Here is a 17,556-nt window from a genome sequence, read left to right on the forward strand (position 1 = left end):
TGACATTATTGTGTGTACTGATGTTTCCCATTATTACAACTATTTTTGGCTTTATTGTGAGTTGCTGTTAGATAAGTTATTAGTAGGCAATGGACAGAATTTATCAGCTACACAGACAGCTGATTTGTTCTGATTATTAATCATTATGTAATTGGGGTATTGTGTTACGGAAGTTTCTGAGTGATTTTTTCCCTCATCTGCATCTGGACAATTTGAAGCTGAAAATTTATGACAAAAAGCATAGTGAACAAAAATCAAACATAGAATTTAATATTTCATTAAATGCAAGTGTTGATGTGCTACAGAATATGACTTCTGATATTTGAAATAGGCTAACCAAAATATTATGGTAACAATTAAAACACATTTTATTATACTATAAATGGCTGTAGTTTGCTAAACTATCATCACACATGGAAAGCAATTTCAATGTTGAAATCATAAATAAAATGTGGACGTATCATTAATATGTAGATATTTCTAACAGTGTCCCCATAGTCAAAATGTACCAACAACTGTACCAGGGTAAGCACATCAGATAATTAGTAATATTAACTATCAAATAAGAAACCAAGGTATATCAGCATGAGATTTTTTAAATTTTCATGCTGACATAATTTTTGATCTAGCCTCTAAACAACAACAGCATAATTGAACTGATTCAGTCATGTCCTTTGGTTTTGGTGTGCCACCCCAAGAAATTAAGTGACTCCGTCTTTCCAACTCATGAAAAAACTGTATTAATTGAATGTGCTAAGTTTAAAAAAAAAAAAAAAAAGCTAAAACTATGTTTTAAAAAAGAAAAGTCATTTAGTAATGACGTTGTCTTTTCTTTTCTTTTTTTTTTATTTTAAATTGAAATGCGAGCCTTTACGCGGCACTTCCGTTGTCCTTCCGTATTTCGCCTGCCGGCTCGACGTCACATCCTGCCACTTCTTCGCCACTTTACGAAGATTTGCTTGAACATTACATTTAATGTCTGCGCTGTTCAGATGGTGTAATTTATCGTTTGCTTTTGCTGTTCGTTGCGTGAATTAAATGACCGATTTACAGACGCTGCAGTGACGGTATGTGAGTTTGTATTTGTTGTAAACTGCAGCGACGGTTTCATCAGCAGCTCTGACAGTTCCAGGGGAGGAGTCGTGCACATGGCAGAGCACCACCTCTGTTCTCACTGTTTGTGTGATAATTGAAGCAATAACGGGCTAAAGAAGATGCACAAGACTTTATAGAAGAGGTTACACGGGGCTGGTGCACACACAAGACAAGATATACTGAAACTTCAGGAGGTTAAGTAAGAACAAATGCTATTTAATACTTTTCCATCCTAGGAAGAAGTGGTTTACTAATATTTTGACTGTACATGTGGATAAATGAGGTCAAGTTGTTTAGATATAACACTCAGCTTCAAATTCTCAGACAAGTGACAGTTTAATGCATTTGATGTTGATGTTTTGTGTCTCCCTGTGTGTTTTTCACTCTGTTTCTTGTCTTTGTTAAATGAAAGGCTCTAAAGTGACCATGCTGCTGCAGAGACTCAGCCTGTGTTCAAGGATCCCCCTGGATCCACGGAGACACGTATGCCGGCTGCTCACCAGGCCACTGACACAAGGCAAGCAATGCTGCTGCTGTTCCACACTGTCACAGTAAATCTTCTGCTGATCTATGTGTTCTGCAGCCTGGGTTACAGACGAGTAAAACAACAAAGTTCAACACCAGATCCTCAGATACTAAAAGAGGACTTTGTTGTATTATAAAGACTGCGTTTCTGTTATTTACTAGTTCAGTTGTTAGTACAACGAGTCATAATCTTTCTCGCAAATATGACAAAGATTTTCTTGTTTCTTAGTTTTTAGGTTTTTCTGCATCTTATGTGATTTCTTTCTGTTTTTTTTTTTTAAGTTTGTTTTTTTGGGTATTGGTCAACAGAACTGAAATTTTAAATGCAACACTTTAGGAAATTCTGATGGCTATTTGTTAATATTCTGACATTTTATAGATACAAACATTTATCTGTTTTGGAGTGTTGGTCAACAGAACAGACATTTTAAATGCAGCACAATGTGCTTCAGGAAAATCTGGTGGCTGTTTGTCAATATATTCTGACATTTTATTGACCCAAGAAGTCTGTTATTAGAAAAATCAAAAGAGAAAATGATAAAGAAATGAGTCATCTGTTGCAGCCTAGAAAGTTTTTAGATTTTTTTTATATTTAGCTGAACATTTGTTGGATCCAGCCTCCAAAATAATACAGTTTGCCTCTTTGCTATTTTTAAATTGCTGTAAACATCTTTGGATGTTGCTCAAAATAACACACAATTAAAGATGTCACCCCATTTTTTTTAAGTATTGTGATGCCATATTAACAATTTGTATTTTTTAGTTTGCTTTTAAATTAGAAAACATGTTTGTTTTGTCATGAAAGTCCATAATTAGGTTGGGACCACTGTATGCCAATGACTGCTGTATATCAGGATAAGTGCACATGTGGTGAATTCCAGGCATACATCTGTAAAACTGCTGTCGCAACACGCTGTGAAAACTTTGAGATTTTGTACCTGCGGACAGGTTTCTGACCTACTCTGTTCTGTACAAGGCGTCAGAGGCTTTTCTCTCTCTCTCCGATGTGTCTCCCTGCCTCTGTCATGCGCCTCATTGCTCCACAGAGATGTGTAATGTCAGCACAGGCCTTTTCTACTCGCCCTGCTGATGTGGCAGTTTGAAGGCTGTGATTATCTGTTTCCCAGGTTACAGATGGATGTAAGGGAGGGCTGCACTCTGTTTGCCTCATTCTTGTAATCAATGAAACGAAAACCCAGCAAAACACTCTGGTTTGCACAGTTATGCAAAATCTTAAGTAAAGGAAAAGTTTTGACCGAAGTGTTGTTGCATCAGCAAATTGGTGAAGCAGTTTTTTTTCTAAAGCTTTAAATAGATTTTCCAACTATGTGACATATGAAAGAAATAAAAGTTATTGTGGCTTCTCAGTAAAACGGTTGTGTTATAATCAGCAAAACTGCTTTTCCAAGTTGATAGGTAAGGTAAACATAGAATCTCTCCCCTTTGTACAGCTGTCCAGACCAGGGCTCATGGCAGTTCCTTTGCACATCGCGGTGAACTGCGTCAGGCCAAGAGGATCGTGGTGAAGCTCGGCAGTGCTGTGGTCACACGAGGCGATGAGTGTGGTTTGGCTCTGGGAAGGCTGGCCTCTATTGTGGAGCAGGTGAGACATGGACTCTGTTTCGATAAACTAACTTTTGGGTCCTGCAGAAAATTGTTAGCATGAAAGGAAATCAGCTGGAAAAACAATCTTTGACACCATGTGTTTTAAGTTTGATGACATGTAGAACCATCAGTGGGTATTTATGGTGTTTTCTTCAATCTTCAAACAAGCTGCAAACACATTTATATATCTTCATTTTTCTGTATACTTTTTCCAGTTTCAAACTCACTCACTGTACCGTCTCAGTGCTGACCAGTAAATTGTATTTTCATAGTAGAGTGAACACACACTGTAATCACTTTGTCAAATACTGCCTGAAATGCGATAAGAAAATTAATTTTATGTGCACGCGACATGCATTCACAGTCAGATGAAGCCCATAAGATGAAGCAAATACCCAGGATGTCTTTCCTTATCTGGCTTCACTAAACCTAACAACCGCTGTCTCTAAGCGACCGCACAAAGCTGCTCATCAACTCCGTATGTCAACACCAGAGTTTCTGAACCTGGTTAAACATGGACAGTTCTATAAAAAGAAGAAACTATGAGCCTAATCCAATACAATGATTTTTTTTTAACATGAAAATAGAACTATTGTCATGTTTTTAAAAATACATATATATAAAAATTTTTTTCATGTTGATGTGGAGGATGAGTTAAATTTGATATTCTTATAGTGTGTAAGACAGTTTTTTAGCCTCATTCTTTCAGCTGGTTGCTCATGTTAAAAGATTTTTAGAGCCAGAAAAGAACAAATGTAAAACATTTTTCAAACATATACCTAGGCTTGATGCAAATCTTATGAAGTCAAGAAATACAAGCTTTATCAGTCTCTGTTCTAGGATTATATAAATTTATAAATGTCTGTGGAACAATGGAGTGACTTTGAAGCTGCAGCTACAGCAAACGTGTGTTGTATTTAAAAACTCCTCATAGTGGTTTAAAATTATAGTTTGTTTTCCTTGTGACAAATATGCAGCTCTAAACCCGTCCATGTTTGTGATTGGTCTGCTCTGGTGCCAACTCCATCTCTTTAATGTTAACACGCTAACATTGTGAGACAGTGAGAGTCAGTTGTTAAGTGCAGCGGTTGTAAAGTTCAATGAAACCTGATTTTAAAAAAAACAAACAAAAAAAACGATTCCCTAGGTATTTTAAACTTGCTTCATAGTACAGGCTACCAGTCATCATTGTAGTGTCAAACAGTCTTTTTGTACATTGCATATTTTTCTCATATCATCAAGGCCTAAATTTTACGAGCATAGAAAATAAAATTTGGAACTTTAAACATTTTCTCACATACTTTTACGTCTAATCTTGCCATGCACATAGTGTTATTTTCCCAGGGATTGAGAAAACAGTACAACAGGTTACTTATTTTTTTTTAAATAGAACATTTACATTTAAATTACTTGACAGCAAAATCTTTCTGTAGCACCACTGGCTTTGTTACATAAAACAGGGTGAAAACTGTTTTTGAAGGAACTGACTCTTCCTTCTAGTCTGGACCAGCACACTGCACTGAATTTGTAAATGCAGCTTTTCTTGCTTTGAGCATCACAAGCATAATTCCGGTTGCTCTAAACTTTGACAAATTTAGCAGAAATCAGTGTGGCGAGTTACCACCAGAAAATGAGTGAAAAAACTATGTGGTTTTGTAATTTAGTTGAAGCGATCTTTAAAGCAGAAACCTTGGTGTGAGCCTGAGCAGGGGGGAAAAAAACTGTGGTCCCAGCTCTGGTTCATTACTGCTAATTGGTTGTGTTGTTGTCCAGGTGGCGATGCTGCAGAATCAAGGCAGAGAGATGATGATTGTCACCAGTGGAGCCGTGGCCTTTGGCAAGCAAAGATTAAGACATGAGATCCTGCTGTCCCAGAGTGTCCGACAGGCGCTGCACTCCGGACACAATCAGCTCAAAGACATGGTAAGGAGGCAGAGGAATATGTTGGAGCTGAAGGTAATGCTGAAGTGTAAATCACAAGTAAAGATGCAGCTGCAGCTACTTGGAGAATCATGTAAGCAGAGATCTTTGGCACTTAGTTGCCTCAGTAAATTGCAATAAAAAATAAATAAATAAATAAATAAATAAATTTTTATTTTATATATATATATATATATATATATATATATATATATATATATACATATATACATATATACATATATACGTATATATGTGTGTGTATATATATATATATATATATATATATATATATACACATACACATACATATATATACACATATATGTGTATATGAGTGCTATCAGCCACTGGATGTAGCTGCAGCATATCATTTAGTTTTTTGTGAAAATCACTTTGTGACCAGTATGGTACTGGCTTACATAAATCTTCAGTTATTTCTTAGACCTAACTTAATTTTACCTATATATTATAAATATATTTTGACTCACCACAGGATGGAAAGCACAGGTTTATTAATGATGGCGACATTCCACATGGGGGAGCTCCTGCTTCTATTCTTGCAGGTTCCCCTTCATGGCTTACTGGAAAACTTAATGGAACTGAGCTATCATTAATTCTGGCTGTGCTTTCAAAAGGTCTGTGAAAAAAGTCATTTCATAGGCAATCTCTGCACTCTTACATTTAGTGAGGGTGTGTGGATTTAAAGCGTCTTTATGGAACCAAAAAGCTAGAGAGATGATTTGTCTAAGACCTTTATGACATTTGTGTCGCAGTCTCTGCCGGTGCTGGAGGCCCGAGCCTGTGCGGCTGCAGGACAGAGTGGCCTGATGGCCTTGTATGAAGCCATGTTCACCCAGTACAGCACCTGCACTGCACAGGTACTTGTGTATATATACATCACAATAACACGTTGAAGACGCTCCAGAAGTATGTTTTTATTTTTGTTTCATTTCTCTCTCACACTCTGCTCTTTCTGCTTCCCTCTGTGCCGTCAGGTCCTGGTGACAAATCTGGATTTCTACGATGACCAAAAGAGACAGAACCTGAACAGCACACTGCAGGAGCTGCTGCGCATGAACATCGTGCCCATCATCAACACCAACGACGCTGTGGTGCCCCCCCCGGAGCCCAACAGCGACCTGCAGGGGGTAAATGTGGGTACAGACAGCATGGGGGCGACGCTAGTGTTGTTGATGGCGGCGGTGGCAGCAGGGGTTGGCAGAGACGGTGTTTGTGTAGTATTTACATGCACCATTCATTAACATTATAGTGTTTTCTATCATCGAGACACATCCTGAAACACCTCTGCCACCCTGCACTCAACCATTAAGCCTTGTGCATGCAGGGAGGGAATGGATGGCAGTGCATGCAGTCTGGGAAGGAGATGCAGGGACCAGGACTAACTTCTGGTGGTGGATGCCTCCTTTACACGCTCTCCTGCAGAAATAACTAACATCTTCTTCTCAGATAATTAAACCTCTTTCTCTGTTGGTCTGTATTTTTTATTTATTTTTTTGCGCATATAAAATGTCACAGATACACAGCTAAAAAAGACACTGTTTGGTATGATATTGTCTTTTGGCAAATTGGCAGAAAACAACAATATAAAATTTATTCTATATTTTCTTGTTATAATGAAGGTCTAAAGGTTTAAGAATCATTCAGTGCCAACTCAGCTAATGCTCCCCTTATGTGTAGTACAGGGTTACTGTAATTGGAAAACTTAATTGGATTTAAGTTGGCTTTGCTTTCTGAGATGTTCACTTTTTGTCTGGCTGACAATTTGGATTTAACATTTTCCCTCCTGAGTTGCTAACAGTGGTGTACAGTTGGACAGTACATGTTTTTTTTAGATATGTCTTTAGTTTTTTTGTCAGCTTGGTTCTAGCCTTTTGGAAAAGGCTCGGTCTAGTTCATGACAGATGGCTTACTTACTGCCACTACGTTTTGTCTTCTGGAGCTTACATCAGCAATTCTCTGCCCCTGTAGGTGATCAGCATTAAGGACAATGACAGCCTGGCAGCACGGCTAGCTGTGGAGATGAAGGCTGACCTGCTCATTGCACTGTCTGACGTGGAAGGTATGTGTGTTACCACAACAACAGTCTGGGTCAGCTGTTAGGTAACAACACCATCTGTCTGCACTCTTCACTGGGGAAAAAAACATCACTCTGAGTGTCAACTGAGAGTCATATGAGAAAGACAAACACAGACCTTCTGCCTTCATGTTTGAAATGGATGCTGATGGGGTTGACACAAGGTGTCCATGTGCACACGAATGTCACAGCTATAGAAGCCATTCAGCATCAACTGAAGAGGTTTTCTTTAAATATCAGACAGCCCAACAAACAAAGGCCATTTCTTTTAAAATATAATTGGAGTATAACATTTAATCATTTTGTTTTCATAAATGATACAACCAAGTAATAAAGTGCTTGTTAGATAGATGTTTGTTTTTTCTGTCTGAGCGATCTAGTTCATTTTTGTGCTGTCTATGAGAGAATGCATTTTTTAAGAATTGCTCTTTTTGTAGGACTCTACAACAGCCCTCCTGGAACAGATGATGCCAAACTCATTGACATCTTCTACCCTGGAGACCAGCAGTCTATCACCTACGGTACGAAGTCCAGAGTTGGGATTGGAGGAATGGAGGCCAAGGTATATTTAAGATCCTCGGGTCTTTCTGTAAAGGATGCATTTATTGACATTCAAGTTTAAAGCCTTATCTTTGTAGACGTTCATCAGCCGGGCAAAGTGCAAAGATGTGCTATTGATTTTCTCAAGTTTGTTTTCTCAGAAAGTTCTACTTCAAAAACATTTCAAGGAGATTTAGTGCAGATGTCACAGACATATTGATGAATTTCCTATAAACATAGAAGTTGGGTTTTAAATACAACCTCACCTGTGTTCAACGTGCATGTATAAGGGAAACGTTATTGCATAGGTAGTGTAAGTGCAAGACCTGAAATGATTGTGCTGCAAGGGCTCAGAACCACAAAAATGGTTAGCCGGATTATCAGTTCGATACTAAAGTTACTCGATTGAGATGCAAACAATAGAAAAATCTTATTTCAGTTTTCTGTATTCAATCAATCAAAATTTATTTATAGAGCATTTTACAGCAACATAAAAGAAGACCAAAGTGCTTTCTGTCCGCATGATAAAACAAAACAATACAATTTGGTTACTATAAAACCATAAAACCATGAAACCATATGTTTGAACAACAGATTTAGCTCCTAAGTGCCCCATCCCTTATTTAATGTAACGTGATCTGTTGTGATGTTTGGGCATTTAGGTTAAGGTTGTAACTCATTAATTTGTCAAATTAAATGTGCAGACTTTGAAAAGGCCTTCTTCATAGTTTCCTTGTGTCAGTTTAAATGTGTGTTCCTCTGCAGGTCAAAGCTGCTCTTTGGGCGCTGCAGGGTGGTACCTCAGTGGTCATTGCTAATGGCACGAACCCCAAAGTGACGGGACACGTCATCACTGACATTGTGGAGGGCAAGAAAGTGGGAACTTTCTTCTCCGAAATCAAACCTGCTGGTGAGTTCATGTGCACTGAATGATTTTTTTTTCCTGTCTGTTTTAGCCACCATAAAGCTGCAGCTTCCATGGCTTTAGTCTCCCCTATCTTTGACTCTTCCACAGGCCCATCTGTGGAGCAGCAGACAGAAATGGCTCGAAACGCTGGTAGAACGCTGGCATCTCTGCATCCAGACCAGGTGAGTGATTGTTTTAAATGAGAATGGAAAAAGTCGTAGCAGTTAACACCATCAGCTAATATTGGTTGTTTTAAAGGACTTTAGCTTAAGAATACGTTAACCCTCTAAACTGTAAAACCTGACAGTGACTTTAAAAGGCTTGTTATCGTTTATAAGAGACACAAATTACACCATTTATCTGAGCCAGAAACTGAAAACAAAAAGTCCTCAGATATTCATGTTTCTAATGATTCTTGAATTTATCATGTGTAAAACATGAATCTGTCAGAAAAATTAACCTAATTTAGGTTTAAAATTGGGGTGTTTTATAAAAAAATACTTTGTTGTACAGTATTTGCACTAACCAGATTCTGTAAAACACAAAGAATTCTGTGCTCCTCAGCACAACTGTTAATCCATGAGTGACCAATAGTCGCCTAACAAAAATTAAGCAACTTTTCAGCAGAACTGCAGGAGTGTGTTTACACAGAGCAGGTAGAGCACAAATATGAAAACAAATTACAGACAGAGCAAAATATAGGATGGTTGAGCTACAAAATAAATTTAGCATGTCTCAAAAACTGTATATGGAGGAACGAGTTGTTATAAGATACATTTAGCACAGTGAAATATCTTTCTAGATGTGCAGAGTCATGCAGGAAAGGTACAATTTGTTGCAGTAAATTGGATACGGAAGTTTTATAGCATGTGGAACAAACAGTTTTTTTTATTGGGCAGTCAGAACAAAAATGTTGTACACATTTTTAGGGCCTTATAACTTTGTTGAACTGCACCGAAAACCTTTTGAGTTCTCCCTGCTTCCAGACGTGGTTGTGTTGTTTTCAGAGAGGTTCAGGACTTTATACTGAAGTGAAAAATAAGCCCACAGTGAGTAAAAATGTGATGGGAGCAAAAAACACCAAGAAACTGCTTGGGGTTCACAGAGTGAACAGAGGTTCTAAACATTCATAATTTAGAATGTCAGTCCCATGACTACCCTATCAGTTACACAACACTGAACTTTTGTGAATATGTGTGCTACGTTCTGAGCCTGCCTATATTTGGTTGACTGTGTTGTCAGAGGAGTGAGATCATCTGCCATCTAGCAGACCTTTTGACTGAAAGAAAGGAAGACATTCTGGCCGCCAACAAGACGGACATGGACCTGGCTGTCAGTGCAGGTAACAGAATGTCACATCGAGTCAGGTGTGGAGAGGTTGAAGCAGTGCAGAAGTCTTCACTTAGAAAAGTTTGCAGCTCTATTTCATGCTTATTTTTTAATGTTAGCACTGAAGTAACAAATTCTTTGCAGAGGAAAATATGGACTAGATTCTTCCGGGGTAGTGTAACTTTATTTAATCATAAACAATCAAAATATATTTAAACTTCAGTATCCAGATACCAGAAAACATTACATCAATTAACAGAAAAAAATGCCTTGGAATTGCCAGAGTCCTGTCTTATAGTAAGGAATCAAACCTGTCCTTTCTGCATTAATATTGCAAAAGACATGGTAATTTTGGAAAAAAATCTCCAAATCACCAGTTGATCCATATCTCCACCAGAGGGCGACTATCACTCTTCCATCTCAGATCAAGAGTTTAATGCCTCATCACTTTATACCTGAGTGTAACTGTGCTTTCCCTTCTTTCTGTAGGTCATTTACCTTCAGCCATGATAAAGCGTCTCAGCCTATCACCAGCCAAACTGAACAGCTTGGCCATCGGTCTGCGGCAGATAGCAGTGTCGGCCCAGGACAGTGTGGGTCGGGTGCTGCGCAGGACCAGGGTGGCTCACCACCTGGAGCTGGAGCAGATCACTGTTCCCATCGGGGTTCTTCTGGTCATATTTGAGGCTCGACCTGACTGCCTGCCGCAGGTATCTGTGACATAAGCAGATGTGGCATGTTAAACATAGTATGATTTTTTTGATTTGTTTATTCATAAAGAAAAGCTTTTTTTTTGCTACTCTTTCTTGAAATACCTGCAGTAAATGTCACACAACCCTGCTGTATTTATTTGTAGGTGTCAGCACTGTCCATAGCCAGTGGAAACGCCCTTCTGTTAAAGGGAGGCAAAGAGGCGTCCAACACCAACCGTGTTCTCCATCAGCTCACCCAGGAAGCCCTTTCACTGCATGGGGTCACACAGGCAGTACAGCTGGTAAAACAGTTTTTCTATACCTTTATTAAACGGCAACACAAACCTTATATAAACTCATAATTCTGGGTGAAGATGCTTCACCTCTGTTAGAAGGCCACCTGACCTGATTTTTGTGTTCACATCCCTAGTAAGTAGAACATAAGCTTCTGTCTGCTGTGACTGACAATCCTGCATTTCTCACAAGGTTAGCACTCGTGAGGAGGTGGAGGATCTCTGTCGACTGGACAAGATGATCGACCTGATTATCCCCCGAGGTTCGTCCCAGCTGGTGCGGGACATTCAGCGGGCAGCCAAGGGCATCCCAGTGTTGGGTCACAGTGAGGGAATCTGCCACGTCTACGTCGATGCAGACGCCAGTGTGGACAAAGTCATAAAAATTGGTCCGTAAATGCAATGCAGTGTAAATTTCCCCTGCATCTAAGTCCTTATTTCTATTTTTTCTACACTAGTAAACCAATAACTCTCTGCTAAATGTTAACATACTGTAGACACGGCACTGGAAGACCAGTTTTGCCAGACATGCGTTGTACTACAACAAATCAGGATGTTTTTCCCTTCTAGTAAGAGATTCCAAGTGTGACTACCCAGCTGCATGTAATGCCATGGAAACTCTGCTGATTCACCGAGACATCCTCCGGACACCACTGTTTGACCAGATTATTGACATGCTGCGGACTGAACGGGTAAAATACCAAACACATAGATGTTATTCCATATTCACTTTATCACAGTCAAATCAAGACATTGAATTGGAGTTGATTTTGAGCAAAAGAAATATGAACTCTCTAAGCCCTTCTTGGCTTTTGTCATATTTTTGCTCACTGTGTGGGCTCATTTTTCACTGCAATATAAAGTCCTGCACCTCTGTCTGTGTCTAGAGGCAACTCAAACATGTCTTTTTCCCAGTATACCAAAGTTATGCAATAAGTCATTCAAATAGAAAAAACTAAGGAAAAATTTCTATTTGTTTTACAAATTTAAAAAAACTGGTATCAAGCTTTGTCGAAGTGCCAACAGGTATTGCCAATACTGGAATAAAAGTGGCTCTACATACTATAGATATTTATTATATACACTTTTGCTTCCATCCTTGGCTTTTATCTGCTCTGGTAAACACAGCCTGCAAAACTCAAAATTTTTGTCACCTGTTGGTCACAGCTTAGCCACTAATGGGCTCTTGACCGCTTTTGTTTCTTTATTGAATCTAGTTACTGCATAATGTTAATATTTTTAGGCAATTTTTAAAATGAGACTTCTAGAATGCAGTTATTTTTGGTGCAGTTACTTCATTTTAGCTTAGATTTAGTTGTTTTTCCTGACAACACCAAAAGTCACACATGATTGTTCCAAGGATTGTCAGAAAATTCTTCCTGTTTTTTCCATTTTTTTGCTACAAGTTCTATAAATCATCAACATTTTTTTGAAATAACATGCCTTTTTTCAGTTTAAATACACTTATTTTCAGTTTGTTGTAATAAAGTGGGAATAATTTATCTTTTTGTCTGGTGTCACTAGGTGAAGATTCATGCAGGCCCTCGGTTCGCCTCCTACCTGACATTCAGCCCATCCGAGGCCAAGTCCCTGCGGACAGAGTACGGTGACCTGGAGTGCTGTATGGAGGTGGTGGACAGCATGCAGGAGGCTGTGGACCATATACACAAGTATGGCAGCTCCCACACAGATGTTATCATCACAGAATGTGGTAGGTGGCACAACATCTTTCTGCATGTACTTGTGTTGTCTTTGTCTTTTTGTTCGTTAAAAAGTACATACTACCAATTTGCATTTTAAAATGGCAAAAAGACATACAGGAAAGAAGCGCACTCGAGTAATGTTTTTTCATATCTTACCTCACCATCACTCTGCAGCAGCTGTCACAGTTGCTAAATCTTGTCCCGCTCCATGCCTCTCGTTGTAAGTGTCTAACATTCATCAAGCTGTCCTTCTCACTCTGTTGAATTAATTTCCCCTCCCATCTCACTTTCTGCCACAGCGAGTAATGAGCGGTGACACTTTGTTGTCAGCGTGAGTGCACACCCTCCCTTTGTGACTCCAGCGTAGTGGACAGAGCCCATTTAAAATGTAGAGCAGGTGATTACCAGTTTAAAAGACTTGTCCCTGTCATAACTTTGACTCGCGCTCAAACATATTTCTGCCTTTGAAGTGAGCCATCACGCTGCATCTTCCTAACTCGTTTTGATGGAAACTATTCAGTGCAGAGTCCACAGAGGATTTCCTGACTTAAGGTTGTGGCCATATTGCATGTGCACAGTGTTGATGACTACCACGTCGGCCTTTTTATAAGGCGTTCATTTGGTAAGAGATTTTCAGAAATCTTGTGAAACCTTGACGTGAACTAAAGGTTTCCTATAAACATCTAAGGAAAGAGCAGAATTGTGTGCATAATAAAAACATTACGATTGTTTTTGCACTTCAGTCTTGGCGAACAATATTGACTTTGAGCAGCATTTTAAAAATGCAGGACAAAGTGTGCTGTTCATATTTCTACACTGAGGAGTATCTCACCTGCAGTGGAGGATGTTTTGCTGCCATCTAGTGACCACACCAGGTATCTCAATGAATTAAACTACTCTGTGTCAATATTAGCAGATGTCAGAGTAGAGAGAGAGGGATAGATTGATAACTGATAGATACACTGGGGAGATTTAGAAATCAAGTTAATGTTGGATAGATATTGATTGTACAGATAGAATGTATAAAAGCAGAAGAATAGATAGATTTATTTGTACAGTCGTTGCAGGTACAAGATACATGTAGACTGATAAGTGGTAATCTGTGAAATCAACTGGAGAAAAACCTGCCTTGGCTCCTTATGTAAAAACTGCAGTTAACAAATACAATGTTGGCTTTATGTTTGTAGCTAAATGTGCAGTTTAAGTTTAAATGAGCAATTCAAGGATTTCTCCAGATGACATTTCAATATATAGACTTGTCCAAAATAAGAGCTATTAGTTTGTGTAGGTGTGTTTTTGGGTGGATGTTCACTGTTCAGCATGATTTAAGAGCACTGGGTGTGTACTTAAGTTATGTCAATAGAAGTATTTGTGATTGCAATGGCAGCAACACCTATAATTCTACGATGACATCCTCAGAATTCTGCTCTTAATTGGTGCATTATTGTATTATTTTAGCACAGTTTCTGCGGTCATTTGTTCACTATAATGCCTACAAGGCCGTTCAGAAGTATTGATCAGAAGTACAAAGTTATTAGTGAGTAGCACCAATGTGTTATCTTTCTATTGCAGAGGAGACAGCAGAGCAGTTCCTGCAGCAGCTGGACAGCGCATGTGTTTTCTGGAATGCCAGTTCACGCTTTGCTGATGGCTACCGGTTTGGACTTGGTATGTTTCGGTTTTGTCACAGTATCTTCTATCTTTTCTTGCTTCATTCTTTGTGAGATCGTCTTCTCATCAGCCTGTGTATTCCTAATTATATCCCACAGAGATAATTGAACACTTTCTCTCCACACATGGTATTTTGTTTCTCATTATGACTCACTGTCTTCCTTTCTCTGCCTCCAGGAGCGGAGGTAGGTATTAGCACAGCTCGTATCCATGCCCGAGGCCCTGTAGGCCTAGAGGGGCTCCTCACCACCAAGTGGGTCCTGAGAGGTGATGGGCATACAGCAGCCGACTTCTCAGAGCACGGCAACATGAAGTACCTGCATGAAAACCTGCCTGTCAGGCAGTCTTTAGCCGGACAGAGGGACAGCAACTAGACCAGAGACTTTGACATCTTTCACTTGGTCTCACTGTCAGTAAAAACTGTTTGTGTTACCTTCAAAAAGCTGCCCAGGATCTTGTGGAAGATGATGTTTAAACCTCTGAAGCACACGATATGGAAAAAGTCACTCTGAGCACCGATTTTATATACACTACCAGAAAGATGTTCCTGTGCAGTTTATTCTGTTGTTCAGGGACTAAGAGTTTACAAATGTTTAAAATTCTACCTCCTCTTGTATCTGCATATGAGTTATGCAAGTTGGCCTAGTAGATTCATGTAGGAAGCTCATGCATTAAGTAGGGAAACTGAGCTACTTTATATATAAAGTAAACACAATTGTTACCATGCAATGTATCAAAGGGGCTTTTTACAATAATATGATCTCAGGACATAATTTTGGAAGTGACTTTATAATTTCATGATGACTAACAAAATATTCCTAATTATCAATGACACCATGGACTTGTTTCACAGTTTTTTTGTGTAAAGCTATTCAAACTTTAATGCATCTTTGATCAATGATCAGCAGCGATTCTCTACATTCTCTACAATATATTTTTTATTTAATGTCATTTTCTATCCTCTCAAAAAGCAATATTTGCTTTAAATATAGAAACAAATTGAAGGCTCAATTTTATTTCAGCAGATTGCATCGACTCATTACCCACAATGCTCGTATTCTTGTCCTGCAAGTGCTTTCTTTGTTCGTATAACTGTTTTTCCTTTATTTGCTGTAATTCTAGGTTCAATTTTCTATATTTTCCTGAATTTACAGCTATTTTGATATATGATTAGGTGTGGGAATTGGGCATTTAAACATGAAGAAGGTTATATTTGACCTCCTTTTAGCTGGTGCTTACTTAAAATAAATTTCTTGGGACAAAACCTAATTACAGGATTGAAATTAAAAGAATATACGATAAACATACAAACTAGTCAGAAAATCTGTAATCTGTTGAATAGCAACGTGAGTGAAATCCACTCAAACTTGTATGCATCCATTTTTATTTCCTATTTTTTTTTATTTGATTATTGTTACAAGTTGTGCTCATTTTTCCATGCTTTGTTGCTTTCCTGCTTGTTCCTCGTGGCGCCCAAAGCCTCTGTCAGAGCAGGAATAGTAATTGACAAGCTGCCTCCTTCGAGCTGGAGGGGAGAATGCTTTTAAATTAAGCTCTGTAACATTCCAGCCTCTGAGCTGCTATCTGATGTCTTACAATGCACACTTAAGGATTGGTTTGGGTTATTTAATAGCAGCATTGTAGAATTAAAAAAATGTTCTAAAAGAATATTTGGATATTTTTCTTACTTTTTTTATTTTGTTGGCAGTTGAATTGTTGAGGATTTTAACATGTATGTTCATTTCTGTCTTGGCGCTACTCTTTCTACTTTCACAAAGAACACAAATTAATGGGGGGGGGGAGAAAAAAAAAAGTCATACTGATCTGAAAAACAGATGTCTAAAAAAGGCCTTTTTAAAGTTGCCCATAGGGGATTTCACATTGCTGGAAGTGGGGCAAGGAAGATGGAAGACAATACTATAGAGGTTTAATTATCCAGCCATCAGAAATGAAACGAGAGAAAAGGAGAACTGAGACTAATAATGGAATCACAGACTTATGTTCTGGGTTTCTCTGTTTCTTTTTTTTTCCCTTTCTCTTTTCTATCATCTAAAGAATTCATTCTCCAAAACGCACTACTTACCCTTCAATCAGCTTCCCATCATAAGTCCAAAGGGTTCAGAGATGAAGAGGGAGACAAAACTCGGATCTCACTCTTTTGTCCTTTTTATGTGTGAAGTGATTGAAAATATCATCTAAATGACTTGAGGTAGAGATGGAACAATCTAGGGACATTGAGTATTACCTCTTTGATGCATAGTGTTTTATAAAATAGTATTTTACCATATCTCATGTATCAGTTGTTTGCTACTATTACAGTAACTATTGAGGTGTACATGTATACACCTAATTCAGTTTATTTGCTGAACAGGAATGCGTTATTGTAAAATAGAAGGTTTCCATTTTAATATACAGACTTGAATTTTCTATTTTACAGTCAGTTCTCATTTGGCATTTTATTATTCATAACTCATCGATAAACCGTGACCCTCAGATCATACAAGTGCCTGGTTAAAGTGTTCCCACAGTGTTGTAAACTTTGAATCCTAGCATCAACTAAACGACTGCAAGGGCTATACATTTCTCTTGAAGCTCTGCAGAAAATGAAAAATGCTAGCTTAATAGTGTTAAATTTAGAAACTATTGCATTGCCAATTTAAGTTGTAGGATCTTTTTTTTAAATTGTTAAAATCAAGCAGGTAAATTTTCTCTATGAATGAAACTGTAGGATCTCAACTGAACAATTTAATTTAGTCAAGTAAATTTATACTTTACTTCCTTTTGTAGGCTTTTAACCATAATATGCAATATATACAGGTACATTTAACAATGTGGGGTTTTAAACTTTATACTTCTTAGGTTAAATTGCAACACAAATCTTATTTTACTGCTTCTGTTGCTTTAAATCTGTTGTATCCATATTGGGGATTTGATTTTTCCACTGTCCTGAAGTTATATACCACTCTATGGCTCCACCAAACGTTTCTGAACAGAGGGCAGATTTCAGTCACATTTTAGGTAGAAAATGAATTTAAAATGTCTGTTTTAAATATTCCTGCACTGCCATTTGTCGTTTTGTGCAACTTGGAAAGTTATATCCCTAAGTGCACATGACCACTGACTTGTTTTTTGTAGTTCTGTACAAGTCTAAAATGCTTTCACCCTGGTTAATATCTGA

General features: G+C 38.3%; 1 protein-coding gene across 3 annotated transcripts; it reads left to right on the forward strand.

The window, feature by feature from the left end:
- Positions 1-909: 909 nt before the first annotated feature.
- aldh18a1 (aldehyde dehydrogenase 18 family, member A1) lies at positions 910-16,046 on the forward strand. Of its 3 annotated transcripts, none has more exons than XM_035955395.2 (18): positions 910-1,294; positions 1,508-1,612; positions 3,072-3,223; positions 4,999-5,148; positions 5,922-6,026; positions 6,144-6,302; positions 7,138-7,228; positions 7,681-7,805; positions 8,549-8,693; positions 8,799-8,872; positions 9,933-10,032; positions 10,509-10,729; positions 10,876-11,013; positions 11,198-11,393; positions 11,575-11,696; positions 12,529-12,715; positions 14,280-14,375; positions 14,556-16,046. In XM_035955395.2, the coding sequence occupies exons 2-18, from the start codon at positions 1,522-1,524 to the stop codon at positions 14,750-14,752; spliced, it is 2,349 nt and encodes a 782-aa protein (XP_035811288.1). In that variant the 5' UTR covers positions 910-1,294; positions 1,508-1,521; the 3' UTR covers positions 14,753-16,046. The 3 variants fall into 3 exon arrangements, with proteins under 3 accessions (XP_035811288.1, XP_023141923.1, XP_035811289.1); XM_023286155.3 differs by having other exon boundaries at positions 6,144-6,296; XM_035955396.2 differs by having other exon boundaries at positions 910-1,289.
- Positions 16,047-17,556: the final 1,510 nt, after the last annotated feature.

Source organism: Amphiprion ocellaris, chromosome 18 (genome assembly GCF_022539595.1).
Source record: "Amphiprion ocellaris isolate individual 3 ecotype Okinawa chromosome 18, ASM2253959v1, whole genome shotgun sequence".
Taxonomy (NCBI): Eukaryota; Metazoa; Chordata; class Actinopteri; family Pomacentridae; genus Amphiprion; species Amphiprion ocellaris.